General features: G+C 31.5%; 1 protein-coding gene and 1 pseudogene across 1 annotated transcript; both read right to left on the bottom strand.

Annotated features, from left to right (window-relative positions):
* Positions 1-473: 473 nt before the first annotated feature.
* Positions 474-4198, bottom strand: LOC133673410 (subtilisin-like protease SBT5.3). Its single transcript, XM_062094192.1, has 11 exons — positions 3980-4198; positions 3751-3860; positions 3563-3660; positions 3301-3465; positions 3004-3106; positions 2347-2863; positions 2152-2249; positions 1821-2063; positions 1611-1722; positions 1314-1527; positions 474-1223 (listed from the first exon to the last, which is right to left on the bottom strand). The coding sequence occupies exons 1-11, from the start codon at positions 4055-4057 to the stop codon at positions 670-672; spliced, it is 2292 nt and encodes a 763-aa protein (XP_061950176.1). The 5' UTR covers positions 4058-4198; the 3' UTR covers positions 474-669.
* A 4809-nt stretch (positions 4199-9007) lies between these two features.
* LOC133672910 (subtilisin-like protease SBT5.3) lies at positions 9008-12752 on the bottom strand (annotated as a pseudogene).
* Positions 12753-23657: the final 10905 nt, after the last annotated feature.

Genomic DNA, 23657 nt, shown 5'->3' with positions numbered 1-23657 from the left:
GTCTTTATTGATGACTAATCCTGAAATTTTCTCAATGATCCAAATTTTATTATCAAATAAATTTCTATCAATGGTAAAATTTTTGATCAAGTTATAAGTAGGTTGCATGTATCATCAAATTATCGTAGTCTATTTTATCAAATGGGATTTAAGAATTGGCTACCAAATCTTTGATATTATAAGACCTTGAGGGATATGACATTAATTGAATGTCTTTATCATAAGATTTTGTTAATAAATGAAAGATGGTAAGCTAGCTAGGCTTCAAAGCATTACCTCCACTCTCAAAAAACTTAATGTACAGTAATCTAAGCAGTTGTCTTCTCCACCAATCGAAGTTGACAGACAGCAAAAGGTGAGAAACAGAGCCATAAATAACACAAAAATAGGAAAACAAAAATACTAAAGAAAATACACGAAAGAAACAAAACAAAATCAACAGAAACTAGATAAAAACCAAAAACCATTACCAGTTATTCATAAACAAAACCATTTATTTTTATTTTTATTTTTATTTTTATTTTCTTGCAAGCTCAATTTCTCGATTAGTGGCAAGAAAAAAGTTGACACATGCTTGTTACATTCGTTACTTATCATGACATGGATACAGATCTCTACACGATGGACTTCCACCTCCAAATCCAGACGCCTGCTCATTGTCCTTCAACCTTAGGCTGCTACTGCCATCTTCTTCACCACAACGGGACTCCTTACATGGTGATTCTCATCAGACCAAGTTATCTCACCAAACACATGGTCATTACTCTTAAACCCTTTCTTAGCCTCTAGAGTGACCTTAAACATTTTCTCTTCGTTTATCTTATCGAACTTCAAGCTTCTTGGCTCAACCTTCACAGATATCCCTCCAGGTGCCCTGATATTAACTCTATACAAGCTTGGAGTCCCCACGTTCTTCAAGGTTCGGGACAATGTGGTCTTATTGCTTGAGAGATTCGGGACAGTAATGGATGGATAGTTGAAATCCAGCAGACCATTGTTGTGCCGCTGGCATATGTATGGCTTACCAATAAAAAGTGACAATTGGGTTGAATTATAGCCAATGGAGCATAGAAAATTCACGTAATCTTTAGTCGTTAGGTCATAGACCAGGCCTGGGTCCATTGCACGGCTAGGCCAGATGTGCCCGGCACCATAATTCAATGGGTTTGCCTCAAGAAGAGAAGCATTCGCAATAGGCTGCTTCACATTACTGATCGTTGTCGCTGAAATGTCATAAGCAACCACTCAAGCTGTCACTTACTCGTACACCAACAACTTGGAGATGCTAATGCGAAGAGCAGAAAAGCACTAACCTGTTGTCATGATTGCAGATTTAATTGCAGCAGGACTCCAATCAGGGTGAATAGTCTTGAGAAGACCTGCGATTCCGGAAACATGGGGGCATGCCATTGAGGTTCCAGATAGAAAGTTGAAGTGTACTCGGCGCCGGTCTCCTGGCACATCAGCTGCCCCTGATGCTCCTGTGAAGGCAGCTAGAATATTGACTCCAGGTGCAGTGATGTCGGGCTGAAATCATCACATGCACTCTCACTATAAAACTAATATTGAGCATGTATTTCAAAACGCTCATGTGAAGCTATTAAGAGTACCTTAAGGATCTCTGGGGTGATGAAGTTAGGCCCAGGAGATGAAAAATCAGCCATGACAGGTGCAGCCACTGTTCCCACCTCCGTGGCGCCACTTATGTAAGCTACAGGTGAGCTGAGTGAAAAGAGAAGTTCCGACAGATTGTTCAGGGCATTATCGACTGAAATCAACCAAGTTTAATTGTCTGAATTACCAATTAACGTAGACCTTACTTTGTACCATAGACATAAGTTAAAATGGAAAGTCCATCGTCTGCAGAGACAAAAGAAGTAGGAACAAAGTGTGCCAGAGGTAGGATTTGTTCGGTTATGAATTGGTTAGCAAGTATCACCCCAACACCACCAGCCTGAGCAACAACCAGACTCTTTTCTACATCAGGGTCTTCGTTGCGAGTACAATATACAATTTTTCCTTTAACTTTCAAGGGGTCAAGGGATCCGATAGAGCAATATTTTCTGCCAAATACAACAAGATAAGAAATATGAACCTAACAACTACAGAAAATGTAATTTTGGCTGAGAACAAAATTACTTTGCTGCTTACGCTTGATTACTGGAAACATTGGCAGCTTTAGCATCCACCGAATTGATCAAGGGGTAAGACTTCCCAGCTGGTTGAGTGTTGGTATTAAAACTCACACCCTGATTATTTAGAAATTAATATATCGAATTTCTTAACCCCATGATAGGTAGAACAATTTAGAAGGAGTTGCTAAAGATATGAGCTTACAGAACAAACCTTGTATTGTGTGTTATTTCCAAGGATGACATTAGATGTGAACTCCCTACTGATAGTGCTACAAGCAACTGTCAGAATCCAGGGAGCTACATTCTCAACGATTCCAGGGTCAGGTCCTTTATTTCCAGCCGAGGCAACTACAAGAATCCCGCGCTCCATGGCAAGAAATGCTCCAATTGCATTCCCATCAGTAATGTATTCTCCCGGACCGAATCCAAGTGACACTGAGAGGATATCGACCCCATCATGAATAGCAGCTTCAAACCCAGCCAACACATCAGCATCGCTACAGCCGGGCCAGCAGACCTTGTATGAAGCAACTCGCGAGTTGGGCGAACCACCCTTCGCTGTTCCATAAGCTGAACCAAGCAAGTTTGCCCCCGAAACAAAACGACCTCCAGCAGTGGATAGAGTGTGGGTTCCATGGCCATCATAATCTCGCGCGGTGTGGTATGAAGAATCAAGTGTTTCTGCAGCTTCGTAGCCTTTGCTAAAGTACCTTGCTCCTATAAGTTTCCTGCTAATAACAACATATCTTTTATGTTACTAATCTTACTACAGGAAACGGAAGAATTTGTCTGCGGTTCATTATCAGAGGCAAAATGAGTAGTTCAGGTCAAGAAAAGAGCTCTGGCCTTGAGAAAGAAATTAAAGTACCTGTTGCATTTAATCCCGTCATTTGGATCACAGTATCCCTTCCATTTAGATGGTACAGGTCCCATCCCCTCATCATTGAAGCTTTCGGATTCCGGCCAAACACCTAGCGTCATGCACAGTCAAGAAAAATAGATCAAAAATTTACCATCATTGGAGATTTTTCTTTCAGATGCAAGGTAGCTGTACCTGGTCCAAAATAATTGAATGCAAGAAACATTTAAATTAAGAAGATGAAATGATATGAAGGAGACTTGACCAGTTCTATGCATGTACACAGAAAAGTAAAATTATAATTACCAGTATCAAGGGTCCCGATAATTACGTCTTCGCCAAATCTTGCCTTTAGCCACATAGAATCAGCTAGAATTTCTCCATTTCTTTCCAGTCCAAGAAAGCCCCAAGAATTTGTTGTGTGTAATTGACTTATTTGGTTTCGAGAAACTGATACAACTTCTGGATGCTCTGAAAACGTATTAACAAGACCGTATTTGTAATAGTATCAAGGATTGCACGATATACAAGCTGAACAATTATAATAGTATTATATATATATAAGTACTTGAAATTTCAGCTGCTTCTTCATCTTCAAGTACTGCTGCAAAACCGTTGATATAACGAGTGTAGGAGTAAAAGATGGCTTGTTTCGCCTTCTCCTTGCTGTCATAACGAATTCAAACTTAATCATCAGTGTTAGAACAACCAAATACAGCACTGATCACACAGCAGAAATATTCAGTTCTGCATCACCTCTTCATACAAGAGCCCAGAAGTTCATGATGGGCATCGGTTACCCTATCCAGGTCAGTGGTGGAAGGTTCAGAAGCATAAGATTGTCTCCCAAGGTAAACCACATAAGACTGTACTTACACAGACACAGGTATCACTGTCAGTAGCAGAATTATAACATAAGAGAGATTGCTAATGTAACTTGTTGAAAGGCTAAACGATCAGACAACATTAATGCATGTTAGCTTGCCTTTTTTGCAGCCAGAATTGGACTCTGCAAGGTAGTGAAAAGAGTGAAAAACAGAAACAGAGAGGAAGAACTGCCCATGTTCGCTTTACTTTTTGCTCAATAAGAGAGCAACGATTAGCTTGCCTTTTTTAACATTTTGTAACGATTGAGGGGCTTATATGTGATTTCATCACTGTCGTGGAAATTTGGTGATCTCAAAATGGAACCCCTCTGGGTCAATAATTGGTTTACATCTTGTCAACCCTTGTCTCGTCCAATTCTCTCACCCTCCAAAGCACATACGTCGAAGCTTCAAAGAAGAAAAGCCGAAGTCTCAAAAATACTCTCAATAGTCTTAATTTTGTCATTAAATAGTTTTGTATACTGATTTTACTCTTAAACTTTAAAAACTACTTGTTTCTGTTAATGACTTGCATTCATCTTTAAGGCTTTTCAACTATTATTTTTTTAATATATTCTAAATTGTAATATTTTTATTAAAAATATAACATCATTTTACAAGTAATTAATATTTTTCATTAAATGATTTTACCGGGAATTGTTTTTTTATCTGAGTATTCTTATACCCTTGTGGTTTTTTCTTATGGTTTCTTCTTTTAATAAGTAGGCTTTCTAAAAATTAAACTTAGTGTTTCATCCACTAAATTAATATTTTTTTGGTAATTTTAACAAGAACAGTAAAATCAAGATAATTTATGAGAAAATTGATAAATAAAAATGAGTGAAAAATCTACTTATGGGCCTTGATGGATGTCCTTGTATGCTTACACATGATTTTTAAGTCGTCTTATCCCAAAAAAGAAAAAGAAAAAACAAGAATAGTACGTACATGATATTATTTTCAAAATATATTAATTTTTAGGTTTGAGAATTTGTACATAGGATGCGCACGGCAATACTCTTTCAAGCTGTTATTTCAATTATTAAGTTATTAGTTGCCTTTAACCAACAATTTAGAATTAAGGTTCCATGATTTTTTTTTTTTACCTTATAACGGGTAATGTTACTCTTATAAATCGATTCACGAGTTTAGAAAATTAATTCAAGTTGATTTTAGTATGTTAGGTTATTTTTTAAAATTAATTTTTTTATTAATTTTATCATTTAATATTGATTTGATTTGAAAATCGAAATTTATAAATTTTTTCAATTTACTTTATATATGGTTATTTTAATTTTATGATTCAAGTTGCAGGTTTGAAAAGTTAGCCTAGATTGAATTAGATTATTTTTAAAAAAAAAATTCCTTTTTTTTTAGTTTTGGCCTTCAATATTTAGCAGATTGAGAATTTTGTTTCTTGATTTTTTTTTCTCTTTCTATTAAGTTATCCTGGTCTCATGACAATGATTATAAGTTTACTAGGTTAACCCGGTTTAATTTAATTTTTGCTTTTATTTTTTTTATAACTTGCTTCTTTTTTAATTTTGTCATTCAACGATAGATTAGTTGAGAACTGGGCTTCGTAATTTTTTTTTCAATTTGCTTTTTATGGGTTAATTTTATTCTCGTAACTATGGTGGTGGGTTTACTTAAATTAACTTGAGTTGTTTTTTTTTTGTTTTTTTTTTTAAATTGAATTTTTTTTTTGTTATTTTTGTTCATCAACATTTTTTCTTATTGAGAATTAGGCTTCCTAATTTATTTTATAGGTCAGTTAGGGTTGGTATAAGTTGATATGATATGTTGTTGTCTCAATATTTAAAAAGATATTGTCCAATATAAATCAAATTTTAAGTTAATTATTGATTTTTTTATGTTAAAAAATACTTTAACAGCATCTTTATATTTTTTTATACTTAACAAAATGATTTAACCCGTGCGCAGCAGAGCGTGACTAAGGATCTAGTATGATCTATGTTGTGGCTTGGATAAAAAATAATTTTTTTTTCTTATTATTATCTTAGATTTGAATAAAGAAAAAAATAATTTTGATCATGAATACTAAAGTCTAAAATTCTGTCTGAAAAAAAAAAGAATAATTCCAAGTTAAATTATTTACAACATGCGAAATCCAGTCCAAACATAGCCTAATAGTTAAAACAAAAGAAGTCTTCAATTAAATATATATTTGATATCGAACTACAAACAATTAATAGATGTAAAAAGGAATGGATTTTAATATTGTATGCATTTGTCTTTATAATACTTTATCTCTTAATTCTTTACCTTAAATAACTTCAAAACACAATACAAGCCTAGAAATAACACTTCACAACCCCAAATAAAAGGATTACAATCTACTTTTTTTGTCATGTTAAAAGAAAGATATCACCTCAATTGAACTTTTCTCAAAAAAAAAATCTATTAATAACTTTATCTTATAGCAACCTTTTTTCTCATTTCTAGTGAATTAAATATAAATAAAATAAATTTTTAGATCATTTCAAAAAACTTTAAAATTATTCATGCATTCTCTTTTTTTTATATTTTGATCTTTTCTCTTTTAATCTTGCCTTTTAATTATAATTATAATTTTTATTTCATGGAATTAGATCTTAAAAAGATTTAATAAAAACATATGGAACGATATTTTAAAAAGTGAATGAACAATGAAACTCATCTAAGTTTTTTTTTTCAAATATAGAGTTGTTGTAGAAACAAAAACAACTTAATTTGATATAGATACTAGTTACATGACCCGCGCGATGCCGCGAGTTTTTTTTTTTTGCATAAAAAATATATAAAAAAATTAAAATTTAAAAGTGTTAGGTTTTTCTGCAAAGCTATATCCAAGAGTCTTGAGTTTGGCTGCAACGACTGACATAAAAGTAATATTTATAATATTTATAATAACATTAAACTTGCATGACCCAAGTTTAAGTGAGTCTAGCTGCAACATCGGACCGAAGAATATTGGATGTGGGTTTGGCTATAAGGTCGTATCATAAAAGTGTGATAATTAAATAAATTAATTAAAAAGAAAAAAACAAAGAAAAAAAAACCAACATGAAGAAAAAGAAAAAAATCTGAATTAATTGAGTTAATCCTTCAAATCAGGTTAACCCGTAAAACTTGGGATTCGCATCATGAAAGTTTTAGAAAAAACAATTGACGGGTTTACCCAGAATTAACTGGGTTAACCCATCAAACCAAGTTAACTCGTCAAGTTCAGGATACGTGTTATGAAAATCTGATAATTAAATAAAAAGAAATTTAACATTAACAAACTAAACTAAACAAAAAAAATTAATTAAAAAGAAAAAAAATCCGGGTTAACTCGTCAAATCAGGTTAACCCATCAAACTTAGGAACCGTATCATGAAAATTTGATAACTAAATAAAAAAAATTTAACATTAACAAACTAAATCAAATAAAAAAAATCATAAAAAAAACAAAAAAAACAGTTCTATAATATAATATAATATTATAATAATTATAATAATATAATATATTAATAAGTGAAAGGTGTGGGAAAGCTACAGTAGTTTCTTCACGCCTTTTAGAGTATTACTTAATGAATTGATACTAGCAATAATTTTCCTGGATAGAATTATTAAGCCTAAAAAAAACTAGGATAAGTAAATAACATAAATAGATCTTTTATATTTTTTGATATCTACAAAATGTATGGATAGCCTTTTATTCTCCATAGTGTAAAAGGCTACCTTGGGCAGTAATAGAGCAATAATACAATGTAAAGGCGTGTGCTATGAGTCTTGGACATGGCTCAAATTAATCTTGTAACTATATTTATATTTAGAACTTATTTTTTTAATTTGTAGAGGTTTGTGTGAGGCAAGTTATGTCTCTTTGTTTCAATAATTGCACTTTTAGCATATTCAATTAGATTTTATTTAAAAAAAATTAATAAGGTTATATATCTATAATATTATATTTAAAATACTTATATTATATGTATAGTTACAATAAACTATATATAAATATATGATAGAATGAATTCTTTGTTTTCCCACCATTACACTTTTTTATATTAGTTACATTTATTGTTCTATATATGTTAGATAAACTTGAAAATAAATTATTAAGTTATTTTTCAGTTTATTTTACATGTAAATTATTTTTTTAATTCATTTTTCATATCTACCAAATGTAAAAAAAATTAAATTAAATCTATATTCCATAACAATCACTTTTCAAAAGTAAATAATTTTTCATCAAACAAAAAAGACTTAAATTTCTCTACCACTAATAAGATTTTGTCTTTATTGATGACTAATCGTTTATCATGGATCCAAATTTTATTATCAAATAAATTCCTTTCAATATCTCTGAAGTAAAATTTGCTCAACAACTTATCTAGCATTACTAAGTTATAAATAGGTTGCATGTATGTATTAGGGGTGAGCATAAAAAACTGAAAAAATAATTAAAAGGAGAAAACCAGAAAAAAAACTAAAAAAACCGAATCGTGAAAAAAACTGATTAAATAGATTAAAATTTTGAAAAAACCGACCGGTTTGGTTCGGTTTTGGTTTTTTAAACCTGAAACTAAAAAAACCGTATCAAACCGAACCGAAAAAACCAAGAAAAAAACCGAACCAAACCCGAAAAAACCCGAGCCAAACCGAAAAAACCAAGCGAAACTAGTTTTTATCCTAAAAACCAAACCAAACCGAAACCGATCGGTTTGAATCGGTTTTTGTTTTTTAAAAATAAATTTCGGTTTGATTATTTTTTTTGATAAAAATCGAATTGAATTAAAATGATCAACCCTAGCATGTATCATCAAATTATCAGTCTATTTTATCAACATATCAAATGGGACTTAAAAATTGGCAATTGAATGACTTTTTTATCATAAGATTTTGTTAATAAATGAAAGATGGTAAGCTAGGCTTCAAAGCATTACCTACACTCTCAAAAATACTTAATGTACAGTAACCTAATCAGTTGTCTTCTTCACCTATCGAAGTTGACAGACAACAAATGGTAAAAAACAGAGCCATAAATAACATAAAATAAAAAAATAAAAATACTAAAGAAAATACACGAAAGAAACTAAACAAAATCAACATAAAGTAGATAAAAACCAAAAACCACTACCAATTATTCATAAACAAAACCATTTATTTTTATTTTTATTTTTATTTTCTTGCAAGCTCAATTACTCGATTAGTGGCCAGAAAAAAGTTGACACATGCTTGTTACATTCGTTACTTATCATGACATGGAATTTGAAGATCGATTTGGTGACCATGGAGACAGATCTCTACACGATGGCCTTCCACCTCCAAATCCAGACGCCTGCTCATTGTCCTTCAACCTTAGGCTGCTACTGCCATCTTCTTCACCACAACGGGACTCCTTACATGGTGATTCTCATCAGACCAAGTTATCTCACCAAACACGTAGTCATTAGTACTCTTAAACCCTTTCTTAGCCTCTAGAGTGACCTCGAACATTTTCTCTTCGTTTATCTTATCGAACTTCAAGCTTCTTGGCTCAACCTTCACAGATATCCCTCCAGGTGCCCTGATATTAACTCTATACAAGCTTGGAGTCCCCACGTTCTTCAAGGTTCGGGACAATGTGGTCTTATTGCTTGAGAGATTCGGGACAGTAATGGATGGATAGTTGAAATCCAGCAGACCATTGTTGTGCCGCTGGCATATGTATGGCTTACCAATAAAAAGTGACAATTGGGTTGAATTATAGCCAATGGAGCATAGAAAATTCACGTAATCTTTAGTCGTTAGGTCATAGACCAGGCCTGGGTCCATTGCACGGCTAGGCCAGATGTGCCCGGCACCATAATTCAATGGGTTTGCCTCAAGAAGAGAAGCATTCGCAATAGGCTGCTTCACATTACTGATCGTTGTCGCTGAAATGTCATAAGCAACCACTCAAGCTGTCAATGACTCGTACACCAACAACTTGGATAGGCTAATGCGAAGAGCAGAAAAGCACTAACCTGTTGTCATGATTGCAGATTTAATTGCAGCAGGACTCCAATCAGGGTGAATAGTCTTGAGAAGACCTGCGATTCCGGAAACATGGGGGCATGCCATTGAGGTTCCAGATATAAAGTTGAAGTGTACTCGGCGCCGGTCTCCTGGCACCTCAGCTGCCCCTGATGCTCCTGTGAGGGCAGCTAGAATATTGACTCCAGGTGCAGTGATGTCGGGCTGAAATCATCACATGCACTCTCACTATAAAACTAATATTGAGCATGTATTTCAAAACGCTCATGTGAAGCTATTAAGAGTACCTTAAGGATCTCTGGGGTGATGAAGTTAGGCCCAGGAGATGAAAAATCAGCCATGACAGGTGCAGCCACTGTTCCCACCTCCGTGGCGCCACTTATGTAAGCTACAGGTGAGCTGAGTGAAAAGAGAAGTTCCGACAGATTGTTCAGGGCATTATCGACTGAAATCAACCAAGTTTAATTGTCTGAATTACCAATTAACGTAGACCTTACTTTGTACCATAGACATAAGTTAAAATGGAAAGTCCATCGTCTGCAGAGACAAAAGAAGTAGGAACAAAGTGTGCCAGAGGTAGGATTTGTTCGGTTATGAATTGGTTAGCAAGTATCACCCCAACACCACCAGCCTGAGCAACAACCAGACTCTTTTCTACATCAGGATCTTCGTTGCGAGTACAATATACAATTTTTCCTTTAACTTTCAAGGGGTCAAGGGATCCGATAGAGCAATATTTTCTGCCAAAGACAACAAGATAAGAAATATGAACCTAACAAGCACAGAAAATGTAATTTTGGCTGAGAACAAAATTAGTTTGCTGCTTACGCTTGATTACTGGAAACATTGGCAGCTTTAGCATCCACCGAATTGATCATGGGGTAAAACATCCCAGCTGGTTGAGTGTTGGTATTAAAACTCACACCCTGATTATTTAGAAAATAATATATTGAATTTCAGGACCCCATGATAGGTAGAACAATTTAGAAGGAGTTGCTAAAGATATGAGCTTACAGAACAAACCTTGTATTGTTTGTTATTTCCAAGGAAGACATTAGATGTGAACTCCCTACTGATAGTGCTACAAGCAACTGTAAGAATCCAGGGAGCTACATTCCCAACGATTCCAGGGTCAGGTCCTTCATTTCCAGCGGCGGCAACTACAAGTATCCCGTTCTCCATGGCAATCCCATCAGTAATCTATTCTCCCGGACCGGATCCAAGTGACACTGAGAGGATATCGACCCCATCATGAATAGCAGCTTCAAACCCAGCCAACACATCAGCATCGCTACAGCGGGGCCAGCAGACCTTGTATGAAGCGACTCGCGAGTTGGGCGAACCACCCTTCGCTGTTCCATAAGCTGAACCAAGGAAGTTTGCCCCCGAAACAAAACGACCCCCAGCAGTGGATAGAGTGTGGGTTCCATGGCCATCATAATCTCGCGCGGTGTGGTATGAAGAATCATGTGTTTCTGCAGCTTCGTGGCCTTTGCTAAAGTACCTTGCTCCTATAAGTTTCCTGCTAATAACAACATATCTTTTATGTTACTAATCTTATTATAGGAAACGGAAGAATTTGTCTGCGGTTCATTATCAGAGGCAAATTGAGTAGTTCAGGTCAAGAAAAGAGCTCTGGCCTTGAGAAAGAAATTAAATTACCTGTTGCATTTAATCCCATCATTTGGATCACAGTATCCCTTCCATTTAGATGGAACTGGCCCCATCCCTTCATCATTGAAGCTTTCGGATTCCGGCCAAACACCTAGTGTCATGCACAGTCAAGAAAAATAGATCAAAAATTTACCATCATTGGAGATTTTTCTTTCAGATGCAAGGTAGCTGTACCTGGTCCAAAATAATTGAATGCAAGAAACATTTAAATTAAGAAGATGAAATGATATGAAGGAGACTTGACCAGTTCTATGCATGTACACAGAAAAGTAAAATTATAATTACCAGTATCAAGGGTCCCGATAATTACGTCTTCGCCAAATCTTGCCTTTAGCCACATAGAATCAGCTGGAATTTCTCCATTTCTTTCCAGTCCAAGAAAGCCCCAAGAATTTGTTGTGTGTAATTGACTTATTTGGTTTCGAGAAACTGATACAACTTCTGGATGCTCTGAAAACGTATTAACATGAACATATTTGTAATTTTATCAAGGATTGCACGATGTACAAGCTGAACAATTATAATAGTATTATTTATGTAAGTACTTGAAATTTCAGCTGCTTCTTCATCTTCTAGTACTGTTGCAAAACCGTTGATATAACGAGTGTAGGAGTAAAAGATGGCTTGTTTCGCCTTCTCCTTGCTGTCATAACGAATTCAAACTTGATCATCAGTATTAGAACAACCAAATACAGCACTGATCACACAGCAGAAATATTCAGTACTGCATCACCTCTTCATACAAGAGCCCAAAAGTTCATGATGGGCATCGGTTACCCTATCCAGGTCAGTAGTGGAAGGTTCAGAAGCATAAGATTGTCTCCCAAGGTAAACCACATAAGACTGTACGTACACAGACACAGGTATCACTGTCAGTAGCAGAATTATAACATAGGAGAGATTGCTAATGTAACTTGAAAGACTAAACGATCAGACAACATTAATTCATGCTAGCTTGCCTTTTTTGCAGCCAGAATTGGACTCTGCAAGGTTGTGAAAAGAGTGAAAAACAGAAACAGAGAGCAAGAAGCTGTCCTCCTGCCCATGTTTGCTTTACTTTTTGCTCAATAAGAGAACAGCGATTAGCTTGCCTTTTTTAACATTTTGTAACGATTGAGGGGCTTATAGGTGATTTCATCTCTGTCGTGGAAAATGGAACCCCTTTGGGTCAACCCTTGTCTCGTCCATTTCTTTCACCCTCCAAAGCACATACGTCGAAGCTTCAAAGAAGAAAAGCCGAGGTCTCAAAAACACTCTCGATAGTCTTAATTTTGTCATTAAATTATTTTGTATCCTGATTTTACTCTTAAACTTTAAAAACTACTTGTCTTTTTTTGTTAATGACGTGCATTCATCTTTAAGGCTTTTCAACTATGTTTTTTTTAAAAAAAAATTCTAAATTGTACTTTTTTCTATTATAAAAATAACATCATTTTACAAGTAGTTAACGTTTTCATTAAATGATTTTAACGGGAACTAGAAAATCAAGATAATTTATGAGAAAATTGATTAATAAAAATTAGTGAAAGATCTACTCATGGACCTTAATGGATGTTCTTGTATGCTTACACATGAGCCTCAATTCTGTCTGGCTATTTATTTAAATGGGTCCTATCCCACTTGAAAGATCTATTCAAAGATGGCATGACATGATTTTTAAGCCGTCTTATCCCTAAAAAACAAAAAGAAAAACAAGAATGGTACGTACATGATATTATTTTCAAAATATATTAATTTTGAGGGGTGAGAATTTAGGGATGCCCACGGAAATACTCTTTCAAGCTATTATTTCAATTATTATTTTAAAAAAATTGTTCTAGTTGATTTCCGGTTTTTAAGTTAATTTTTAGAATTGATTTTTTTTTTAATTTTATCTTTGAATTTTGGTTTGATTTGGAAATTAAACTTCATAAATCTTTTCAATTTACTTTATACATGGTTATTTCAATCTCATGATACAAATTATAGATTTAGAGAGTTAACCCAGGTTGAATCAAGTTGTTTTTTTTTAAAAAAAATTCCTTATCTTTTTAGTTTTGGCCTTCAATATTTAGTAGATTGAGAATTTAGCTTCTTGATTTTTTTTTCTCTTTCTATTAAGTTATCTTGATCTCATGACAATGATTATGAGTTTACTAGGTTAACCCAGGTTAACTCAATTTTTGCTTTTATTTTTTTATAATTTTTTCATTCAATAATAGGTTGATTGAGAACTGGGCTTCATGATGTTTTTTTCAACTTGTTTTATATGGGTTAATCTTATTCTCGTAACTCGGGTGGTGGGTTTACCCAGGTTAACTTGAATTGTTTTTTTGTCATTTTTTTAAAATTGAATATTTTTTTGTTATTTTAATCCTTTAATATTTTTTGTTATTAAGAATTAGCCTTCCTAATTTATTTTGTAGGTTAGTTAGGGTTGGTATGAATTGATCTCTGATTTGTTACCGTCTCAATATTTAAAAATATATTCTCTAATATAAATCAAATTTTGAGTTTATTATTGATTTTTTTATGTTAAAAAATACATTAATAATACCTTCATATTTTTTTATACTTAAAAAAAAATGATTTGATCGCATTGTGGCCCAAGGATTTAGTATGATCTATGTTGTGGCTTGGGCAAAAAATAATTTTTTTTTCTTATTATTATCTTAGATTTGAATAAAGAAAAAAATAATTGATCATGAATACTGAAGTCTAAAATTCTGTCTGAATAAAAATTGCATAGAATGTACACACAGAAACACTTAATTTATTGATTTTGTTCTTCACCATTGTGGGCTGAGATGACCAGAGCGGAGTTTATGGCTTGTGATGGGTTGGGCCATTGTAGGCTCATTCTGCAGTGCCTAACAGTATACGAAATCCAGGGCTTCATTCACTAAGCTTTGGGAAACGATATTCACATGCACATGCTTTTGGCTAGTGGCAAGTCAATCACAGACTTGATGAAATCCTGCAAGATCAGCGAAAAAGGGAGAAGGATGGGACTCTTAGCCACTGAATGGAGCCCACGACCATGAAGAACATGGCGTAATTGCACAATGAATATCGTAGCTTGAGAGCCCTAGGAAGATCCACAGACACTGAGCACAGAGGAGGGCATACATGACAGTGGTTTTGATTCTCAGTACTCCAATGTGATAAAGAAGACAGCATGGGGTAGGGTCAATGTGGTGTTGCTGTTAGTCACTTCTTCAAAATGGAATATTGTTAGTCATTACCACATATTTCATATAATGCTTGTCTCACTTGTTTGACAATGACTTGAGCAGCACCACCGTTCCATCCCCTCAGCAAAGAGGTGAAAACAAAGGAAAAACAAGAAATCCAATTTATTTTACCGTAAACATCACCCAGTTACAAAAAAAAAAAAAAAAACTAAATCAGCTAAGTTGTTTACTGTGTGCTTTGTGACACTCTGTGGATTCATACAGTGTATTGTCCATTTTATTTAGACGAAGGCCTTCATTGGTATTTTCTGTTCTTTCCTCTTCATGGATCCAGCGCATGTTCTCTTTAATCCAGGATTCACTGTCTAATTATAATTTACATTACGAGTTCGTGCAATGATAACACCACAGTACTGTTCTTGAATGTTTTGCTCTTTTTTATTGATTTTTTTCTCCTCTCTTTTCTGCTGTACGCAATACATTAACCAAATCATTTTCTTTTTCTCACAACTGATACAAGACTAGAACCTAAAACGGAACAGTGTAGCTAGCTAGGCCCTTTATCATTGGGATTCCTGTTGTTTTCTCCCTTTTCTTTTTCTCACAACTTTACTTCCTCTTTTGATGAGAGGAGGGTTTTGTAAGTTGTCTTTTGGAGCAAAAAGGAAAAATAAATGGAACTGCGGTGTCCTGTTTTACTTAGAAAACAAGATTAAAGGAGTATCATGCTTGTCGAAAAGGTGGACAGCATAAGCTTTTTGATATCGACATTTATCAAAGCTGTGCACCATAGTATTTAAACCCTATTTTTTTGGCGTGTCCAGTATTAAAACTATGTATTTCTAAAGAAAATACATCGATTTGATATATTTAAAGAAATTTAATAGATTTTTTAGAATAGTAATTCCAGATTTTTAGCTGAAAAAATAAAGATAAAAGCATGATTTCTTAACCATTAGATTAACTCCTTAAAGTTATCATTAAATTTCAGAATCACCCGAGTTAATTTTAATATTGAGAGACAAGTAATGACGTGCATCAAATTATTTATTTAATCTATTAACAAAACATAATCCTAATTGCCATTGATCTTATTGAATTTATATGGAACCCACAAATATATGGCTAATAAAGTGGAAGATTGTCTCCCAGACTTGCGGTATAGTATAATATATATATATATATATATACACACACCCAAAAGAAAGTGTTGGTTTCTGGCTACAAAGACCCACTCCACAATTACTTGTCGAGAAAAAGGAAAGCAAAAGAGGAGAAGAATACACTTGCAGACCACCGTGTCATAATTCATGGCCTGTTCACATTATTATACTTGTGGGACGGTGGTGGCCGTAGCAAAGTCCCATTCCAAATTGTATGACGAGGGAATACAAAGTTTTGTGATTCTCGTTTTTTTTAATAAACACGTTAAAGTGAAAGTTATTTCAGCTCTAATCTTGTACAAGTTTATCTTAATTTTATAAAATAAATTAGAAATAATGAAATTCAAACTGCTTCATCAACAAAACTCCCAACTTAAAACTTTAGTTTCTAGATAGAATTTAAAAATATAATTTATATAATTCTTCTGGTTCGGTTCCTGCTAGTATTTCTTCTCACTTTATTTCAGTAACTTCACTCGAAGTTCAGTGATGAGGAGAAAGGATTTGTGGTGACTTCAAACCATTGAAGAATCTGGTTAGATTTTAGAAGATCAGAAAGGTTTTTAATAATTACTTTAATCTTTACCAAAGAGACAAACACCCTTTGGGGCCCTCGAGCGACAGTACCCGTGAATCATTGACCTCAGAAGGGAGGCTGATTTCACTTCAAGGTTAAGGTGATTAATTACTATACTAATTACTATATAGCATCATCAGGGTAGACTCTTGTTAACGAAGAAGATATCATTTTCTGCTTCCAGGATGATGCATGAATACATTTCCAAAATGGATCATTATTTTAATCTTCAGAGATAAGCATGTGAACTGTGCATGATGCCATGCTGATACTGCTTTACAGTTTTGTTCTTCAATGTTAACAGAAGTTTATGTGGCCATTAACAGATCAAGAATGTGCTTGTAACATGGACAGTGATGCTTGTAACGTCAAAGTCTGCGGCACGTGTTGGGTCGGCTCTAACAAGCTCTCTACTGTCACATCCCCACGTGCCTGTAGTTTCCTATTTTCTATCAGGCCATTAATATGCAGACAATCCATGTCGTGCCAAGGCCAAGGGTCTCAAATTCAGTGAACTGCATAGATTTGACTTGTTCCATGATCAAAATCATGACCACATCGTTTGGAAAGTGATTCAGATTTGCGTGGCGACTTTCCCAAGTGATCTCTCTAAGAATTGTCTTGAAATACCTATTTCAAGAGGTGATAGAGAAATTCCATAGCAATTTTGGTGGATTATAAGATTAATCTGTGTTGGTGATTAAGGCATTACAGATATCTAGTTCGATGAGCTATGAAACAATAACATATTTGAAACATTATAAATTTTCATTCTAATTTTAACACTTTTTTAAGAAATAATATAAATGTATATACATATATATATATAAAAGTATTTTTTTTATTTTTAAAAATCATCATTTTTCTAAATTTATGAAACTAAATGCAAAGAAAAATGATGAATGACGAAACAAAAAAAATCAATTTTAAAAGGATAAATCCAACAAAAAATCTAGAATAAACCCTAGATAAATAAAAATACTTGTAATCAAGATGATAAAATAATCATGATAATAGAGTGAAATGAGCTGATTAAATTTTAAAAATCAATAGAAAGAAAACACAAATAATTCCAATGCATTGTGTCTCGGTATAAATATGATAATGACAACGTGGTCCAAGAAAAATTCCAGAATTACTTCCAATATCTAGTCTAATGTTTTTTTATATATATATAAAAGCAAAAACATAATTATATTAATATTTCCATTTACAAGCATTGTGTCTAGGTATATGGTATAATTTTTTTTCTTTGTAATAGTGTTGGTATCTCCTTTTTCTTTAAAAAAAAATGGAGTTCAAACTTATTCTTTATAATAATAATAATAATAATAATAATAATAATAATAATAATAATAATAAAAGATCCGAGAATACATTAGGTTTACTTTTCTTCCATGTTCAAGCATAGACCAACGGATCGGCTACGAGAAGAATGCTTTTATCCAAGAAAAAAAAAAAAAAAAAGCATTCTTCTCGTAGGCGATCCGTTGGTCTATGCAGGCAAAAACGTGGTGATGAGACAACATTTCTTCCTTTTTGCTTGGCACAGCTACCACTACTTTATCAGACTTTGAGACTGCTTTTTTCCTGCTTTTGCTTAAAATAAATATTCCATTTGACCGAATTATATGAACAGTAGGGTATGACCATGCCTGCAGTTTAATTCCTCGATTTGTCTGTTTAGGGATTAGCTCTTAGCACATCGATTTAATTTTATGCTCTAAATTAGAGAAGACTGTTCAATTTTATGTTCAAACTCTACAGCAAAAGAGACTGCTCTTTTGTTGTTGTGATTCGATGTATTTTTATTGTTTATCATCAATAAAATGGGGGGAGTTGTTTCAATTTAAAATTAGGTTAATTGTTTTGAATTAATAAATTTAAATTTTATTTTATTAAATTTATCATCAACTTATCAAAACTTATTATTAACATCACGAGAGCCCAACCGAAATAAAACATCAAATTCAATCCCATAATATAAAATGATTAAATTAAAAATAAAAAAAATTAAGTGACAAAAAATAAATTAAAGAAATAAAAAAAAAACAACATAGGTAGTTATGGCAATTCACAATGAATTGTTTTTCTTCTAGGTTGTGTTTTCATCATGTTTTTTAATACTTTTTTCATCTCATATTGACTTGTGTATTCACTATTCCAAACACTATTTTATAATATACTTGAGGGTTAATTTTGCAAAATTAAAATATAATTGTTAAATAAAAAGTAAAATGATCCAATAATAAAAAAAAATATAAATAAAAAAAATATTTAAGGAACCTAAAAAAAAAGAATGAAAAAAGGGAGGTGGTTTACTATTTTTATAAACAGTGTTTCCACCCCATGTTTTTTAATGTATGCTCATGTATATCCCCTTAAACACTAACTCAGAAAAAGATTTGGTTTACCGAGTTGATCACCAAGTCATCAAATATGACACGCTATATTAAAAATAATTTAGCATGTTAAATCTAAACATATCTAGATTTCAACGCAACATATAATATCAATTTCAACATAATTTTTAATTAATTCAAAAAACCAAATAACAAGTTGAAGACTTAAAATTTTAAATTAACAAGCATAATTTAAATATTCAAAACATAAACCAAACTTGAATTCTTAAATATTCAAATAAAAACAACTACGATGTATAATTAAAAAACACAAGTTACTTTACCTTTAGATAATATTAAATGAACATACCGTGTTCTTATATATGTATAAAGGAGAAAAAAAGTTTAGCTTACGTGGCCTAGATCACTAAAAAACCAATCAAATCAAGGCTGTGTTTGTTTTCCGGAAAGTGGTTTCCGGGAAACCACTTTTCAAACTTTCTTGTGTTTGTTTGCTATTGGAAAAGTTGGTCAACGGAAAACACTTTCCAGTCAAAGGAAAATTTGGCTTGGTTTTCAGGAAAGTGTTTTCCTGAAAAATTTGAGCGGAAAACACTTTCCGGAAACTGTGAAAAATTTAGAAATGTCATTATTTGCTAATTATATCAAATTTGATCCTCAAACTTTTGATTGCTATATATAATTTGTTTTGAATATTTATTTTTCAATTTCATCTCTTAAAATTTAATTTTTATGTTAAATTTGGTCCTTATTTTTATAATTGCTATTTGCTTTTTTCTTATCATTTTTTTATTGAAATTTTTTATCTATCAAATTTGGTCCTTATTCTTTTGATTTTTACTTATTTTATTTGAAATAATTTATAAAATGTTAATTATTATTATTTTAATTTCTTCACCTTTTATTTTTTTTAATTTTTTAGATTTGATCTCTATTATTTTGATTATTATTTATTTTATTTGAGATAATTTATGAAATTATATTTTTTTTCAATTTCATTCTCATTCAACTTTTTAATTTGTAAGATTTGTTCCTCATTATTTTAATAAACTTGAAAAAATAAAACATTAATAAGTTATTTTCCAGCTCATTTTCCATAACATAATCAAACACTGGAAAATGTTTTCCAACTTATTTTCCATTACACTACCAAACATCAGAAAATACTTTCCAGGAATTTACTTTCCCGAAATTCACTTCCCCCGGAATTCACTTTCTAAAAGAAAACTACTTTCTTGCAAACAAACGGGGCCCAAATGTTAGATTCAGAGTTTTGGATTTCTTGGACTAACCTACAGAAATCAAACTAGATTTACAAGTATGACCTCAAAGTAAAATAAGTGGAATCAAAATTAATCAGATAATATCTTTGATGCTTCGAGAGGGTCGACCTTCTTGTTTCGACCACTGTAAGATTTTTGTTTTTTAAAAAATTTTACTTGAGGATGTTATTTTACCTTGCAGTGGTCAAAACAAGATGTTTCTTTGAAAAACTTTGAGGAATTAATTTAATTAATTAGATTTTGAGTTTGCTTTTTAGAGATTATTAGTTTGAATATTATAAATCTTAAAGTTATTTAAGGCTTGAATGGTCGTTAACTTTAAAATCTATAAGATTAGTTGAGATACACGCAAACTGACCCAGAAACTCACATTGAAATAAAAAGAAATTCCTTTGGAAGTATATTAACTCTCTGATTACACTTATTTTACTCTGATGCAAGTCAACGATTAATCAGGATGGATTAAAGAGTGAATGCACCGCACGATAATAAATAAAGTTGAGAATACAAATAATTAAAGATAAATTAATGAATAATAATAAATAAATCGTAAATTAAATGGCTCGAAGGTGACAAGGCTCCACTCCAGCATGAATCACATTGACAGCCAGGGAAGGAATCATGAGACAAACACGATGAAAGCAAAGAGACAAATTGTTGGGAAAGACAAAACAAACCCTCAATTTTTAATTCACAAGGGCAAGATAATTACCACCTGTACTCTTTTAATTATAAATAATTTCTAGTGACGAAATACATATTAATTAATTAATTAATTACATGGACTGATAGTTGATATATTTTAACCTGCTTATGTCCATTTTTTTTTTTTTTTTGCCTTTTTCCCCACCGATCTCTTGACTTTGACAAGCATTTTTCTAAGGCTTTTTTGGTTCATTGAACAATTAGAATTCTTTCAATCGATAGCTTCACATCAAATACCTCCATCATGCAAATCACAGAAGTTTACACATGATCTTTTCATCAATAGATGATATAATAAATTTATAAATTTTAATTTTAAATTATATGTATTCCCTAAGGTAATTTTAATTTTAAATTTACCTCCATCATGCAAAATTAATTAACAATATGTTTTTTTTTTCCATTGAGTGAGTTCATAGCCATTGCAAAAGTTTAACTAGATGACTTGTCACATTAATACAAAAGCACTTCTTAAGACTTTGTTTGTATTCTTACTACATACCCATTTTATATATATTTTGTTTCCCTCATGAGTTTCATCAAACTTTTTTAATATAAAAAAATAATATTTAAAGATTATTATTGTGTTTTAAAAAAAATTAACAATTTGAGTCATAAATCATACTAGATTCAATAAGATAGTTTCATTTAATTATACAATAGAAAAAATAAAAACAATAAACAGACTAAATTTTAAAATAAAAAATGTTAACGACGATCAGAAAAAACACATCTATAAAAAAAATTACAGAGTTAAACTCCAAGACAATCCAAAGTTAATTGATAAAATTAAAAAAAAAATAAAACATCTTAGGTCAACTTAAAGTAACATAACAAACTTATAATTCGAGTCGCGAGGTTGAGGTGTGATTGGAAAATATAATAATGACTAGTTCTTAATAATTTAAATGTAAAAGAAGAAAATTTAAAAAAAAATCAGTAAAAATAAAAAAAATAAAAACCCAAATGATGCTCTGTATATATGTATGTTATTGTTATTGATTTCAATATTTTTTTTTTGATGTGATATGTTTGCCTGAATTTGTTGATACAAGGATACTCTAGTCATACCATCTTAAGTTGCATCCTTAGTCTGTTGAGTTAGCAATTGTAGATTTTTATTTGTTTTATTGGATAAAAAAAACTAAATATTTGTAAAAGTATTGTTTTTTATCTTATTATTTTATTCAAGATACTTGTTATTATTTCCTAAATTATATGCTATCATATACACACACACACGCTTTCTTTGAACACCTACATGTTTGATAGGATATATTAATGTTTTTGACCTGCTTTAATGGCTCTGTATAACTAGCCTTTTGCCTTTAATTTCGGCAAGAACGGTCATTTGGTTTTTTACTAATCTATATTTGTTTGTTGGAAAATAATTTTTTTAAAAAAATAAATTTTAAGAAAGTAAATTATTTTTTGATATTTGGTAATGTAATAAAAAATAAGTTGGAAAATATTTTCTAGTATTTGGTTATATTATGAAAAATAAGCTGGAAAATAACTTATTAATATTTTATTTTTTTCAAGTTTATTAAAATAATAAGGAACAAATCTTACAAATTAAAAAGTTGAATGAGGATGAAATTGAAAAAAAAAATAATTTCAAAAATTTTCTCAAATAAAATAAATAATAATTAAAATAATAGAGATCAAATCTAAAAAATTAAAAAATTAAAAGATGAACAAATTAAAATAATAATAATAAACATTTCATAAATTATTTCAAATAAAATAAGTAACAATAAAAAGAACAAGGATCAAATTTGATAGATAAAAAATTTCAATTAAAAAATGATAAGGAAAAAACAAATAAAAATTATAAAAATGTGGATCAAATTAATATAAAAATTAAATTCTAAGGGATGAAATTGAAAAACAAATATTCAAAACAAAATATATATATATATATATATTAAAAGTTTGAGGATCAAATTTGATATAATCAGAAAATAATATGATATTTCTAAATTTTTCACAACTTTCGAAAAGTGTTTTCCATCCAAAATAAAAAAAAAAACAGAAATCAAGTTAAATTTTTTTTATTGAAAAGTGTTTTTTGTTAACTAATTTTTTTAATAATAAATAAACACAAAAAAATTTCAAAAATCATTTTTCAATAAACAAATACAGCCTAATTAATACTTAGGTAGCGACTATTTTCTTCATCCTTCTGTCTCAAGCTCGTTGCTCAATGTTCCTTATGCGGCTTGTCAACAAATCTTCAAACTAATCTCATAGCCCGTGCTAGGAAGCAGGTCAGGAAAAAATAAAAAACTTTGGTGTTAAAAAAAGTCAAGAGGTTGTTGCATGTGTGATCATGAAAAAAAATATGTATTAAGAAAAAAACAAAGAGGATACATTTTAATTTAATCAAGTGTGGCAGGATAAAAAAAAGGAAAAAAATTGACTTAGACGCCAACTAAATCTGTACTTTTTACCAAATTCACACTTTGTTTATTGTTAAATAACCATTTTGATTCAATAGCTTAAACGAAAATTTAAAATATGATTTATATTATTCTCCAACACATCCTTTCAAGATTCAAACTCGTGACTATTTTGTCATCAAAATTTAGATATTATATCAAAGAACCATCTTGATCCAATAACTTAAACTGTAAGATGAGATATTAAGATATGATTTATATTATTCTCTAATAAGATTATGATAATAAATCAGACAGCAAACCAAATAACATGGGAGTTTTAATTTCTAACTAACTTAATATAGAAGGATTAATTTGAAAATAAAAAAAAATTAATTAATAAAAAGGGTAAAAAAACACCAATAAATTGCAAATTAGTGTTTCTTGTGAATATGATCTGGCCGATGGAAACAAG

This window comes from Populus nigra, chromosome 14 (genome assembly GCF_951802175.1).
Source record: "Populus nigra chromosome 14, ddPopNigr1.1, whole genome shotgun sequence".
NCBI lineage: Eukaryota > Viridiplantae > Streptophyta > Magnoliopsida > Malpighiales > Salicaceae > Populus > Populus nigra.
This window is presented reverse-complemented; position numbering and strand designations above follow the sequence as displayed.

Bases quoted from the DNA above. Each gene is read 5' to 3' on its own strand.
- LOC133673410 (XM_062094192.1), bottom strand. From the start codon at position 4,057: ATGGGCAGTTCTTCCTCTCTGTTTCTGTTTTTCACTCTTTTCACTACC. The intron at 3,466-3,562 runs GTACTTATATAT...ATACGTTTTCAG, and splicing joins AGAAGCAGCTGAAATTTCAA to AGCATCCAGAAGTTGTATCA. The intron at 2,864-3,003 runs GTACTTTAATTT...TGTTATTAGCAG, and splicing joins GACGGGATTAAATGCAACAG to GAAACTTATAGGAGCAAGGT.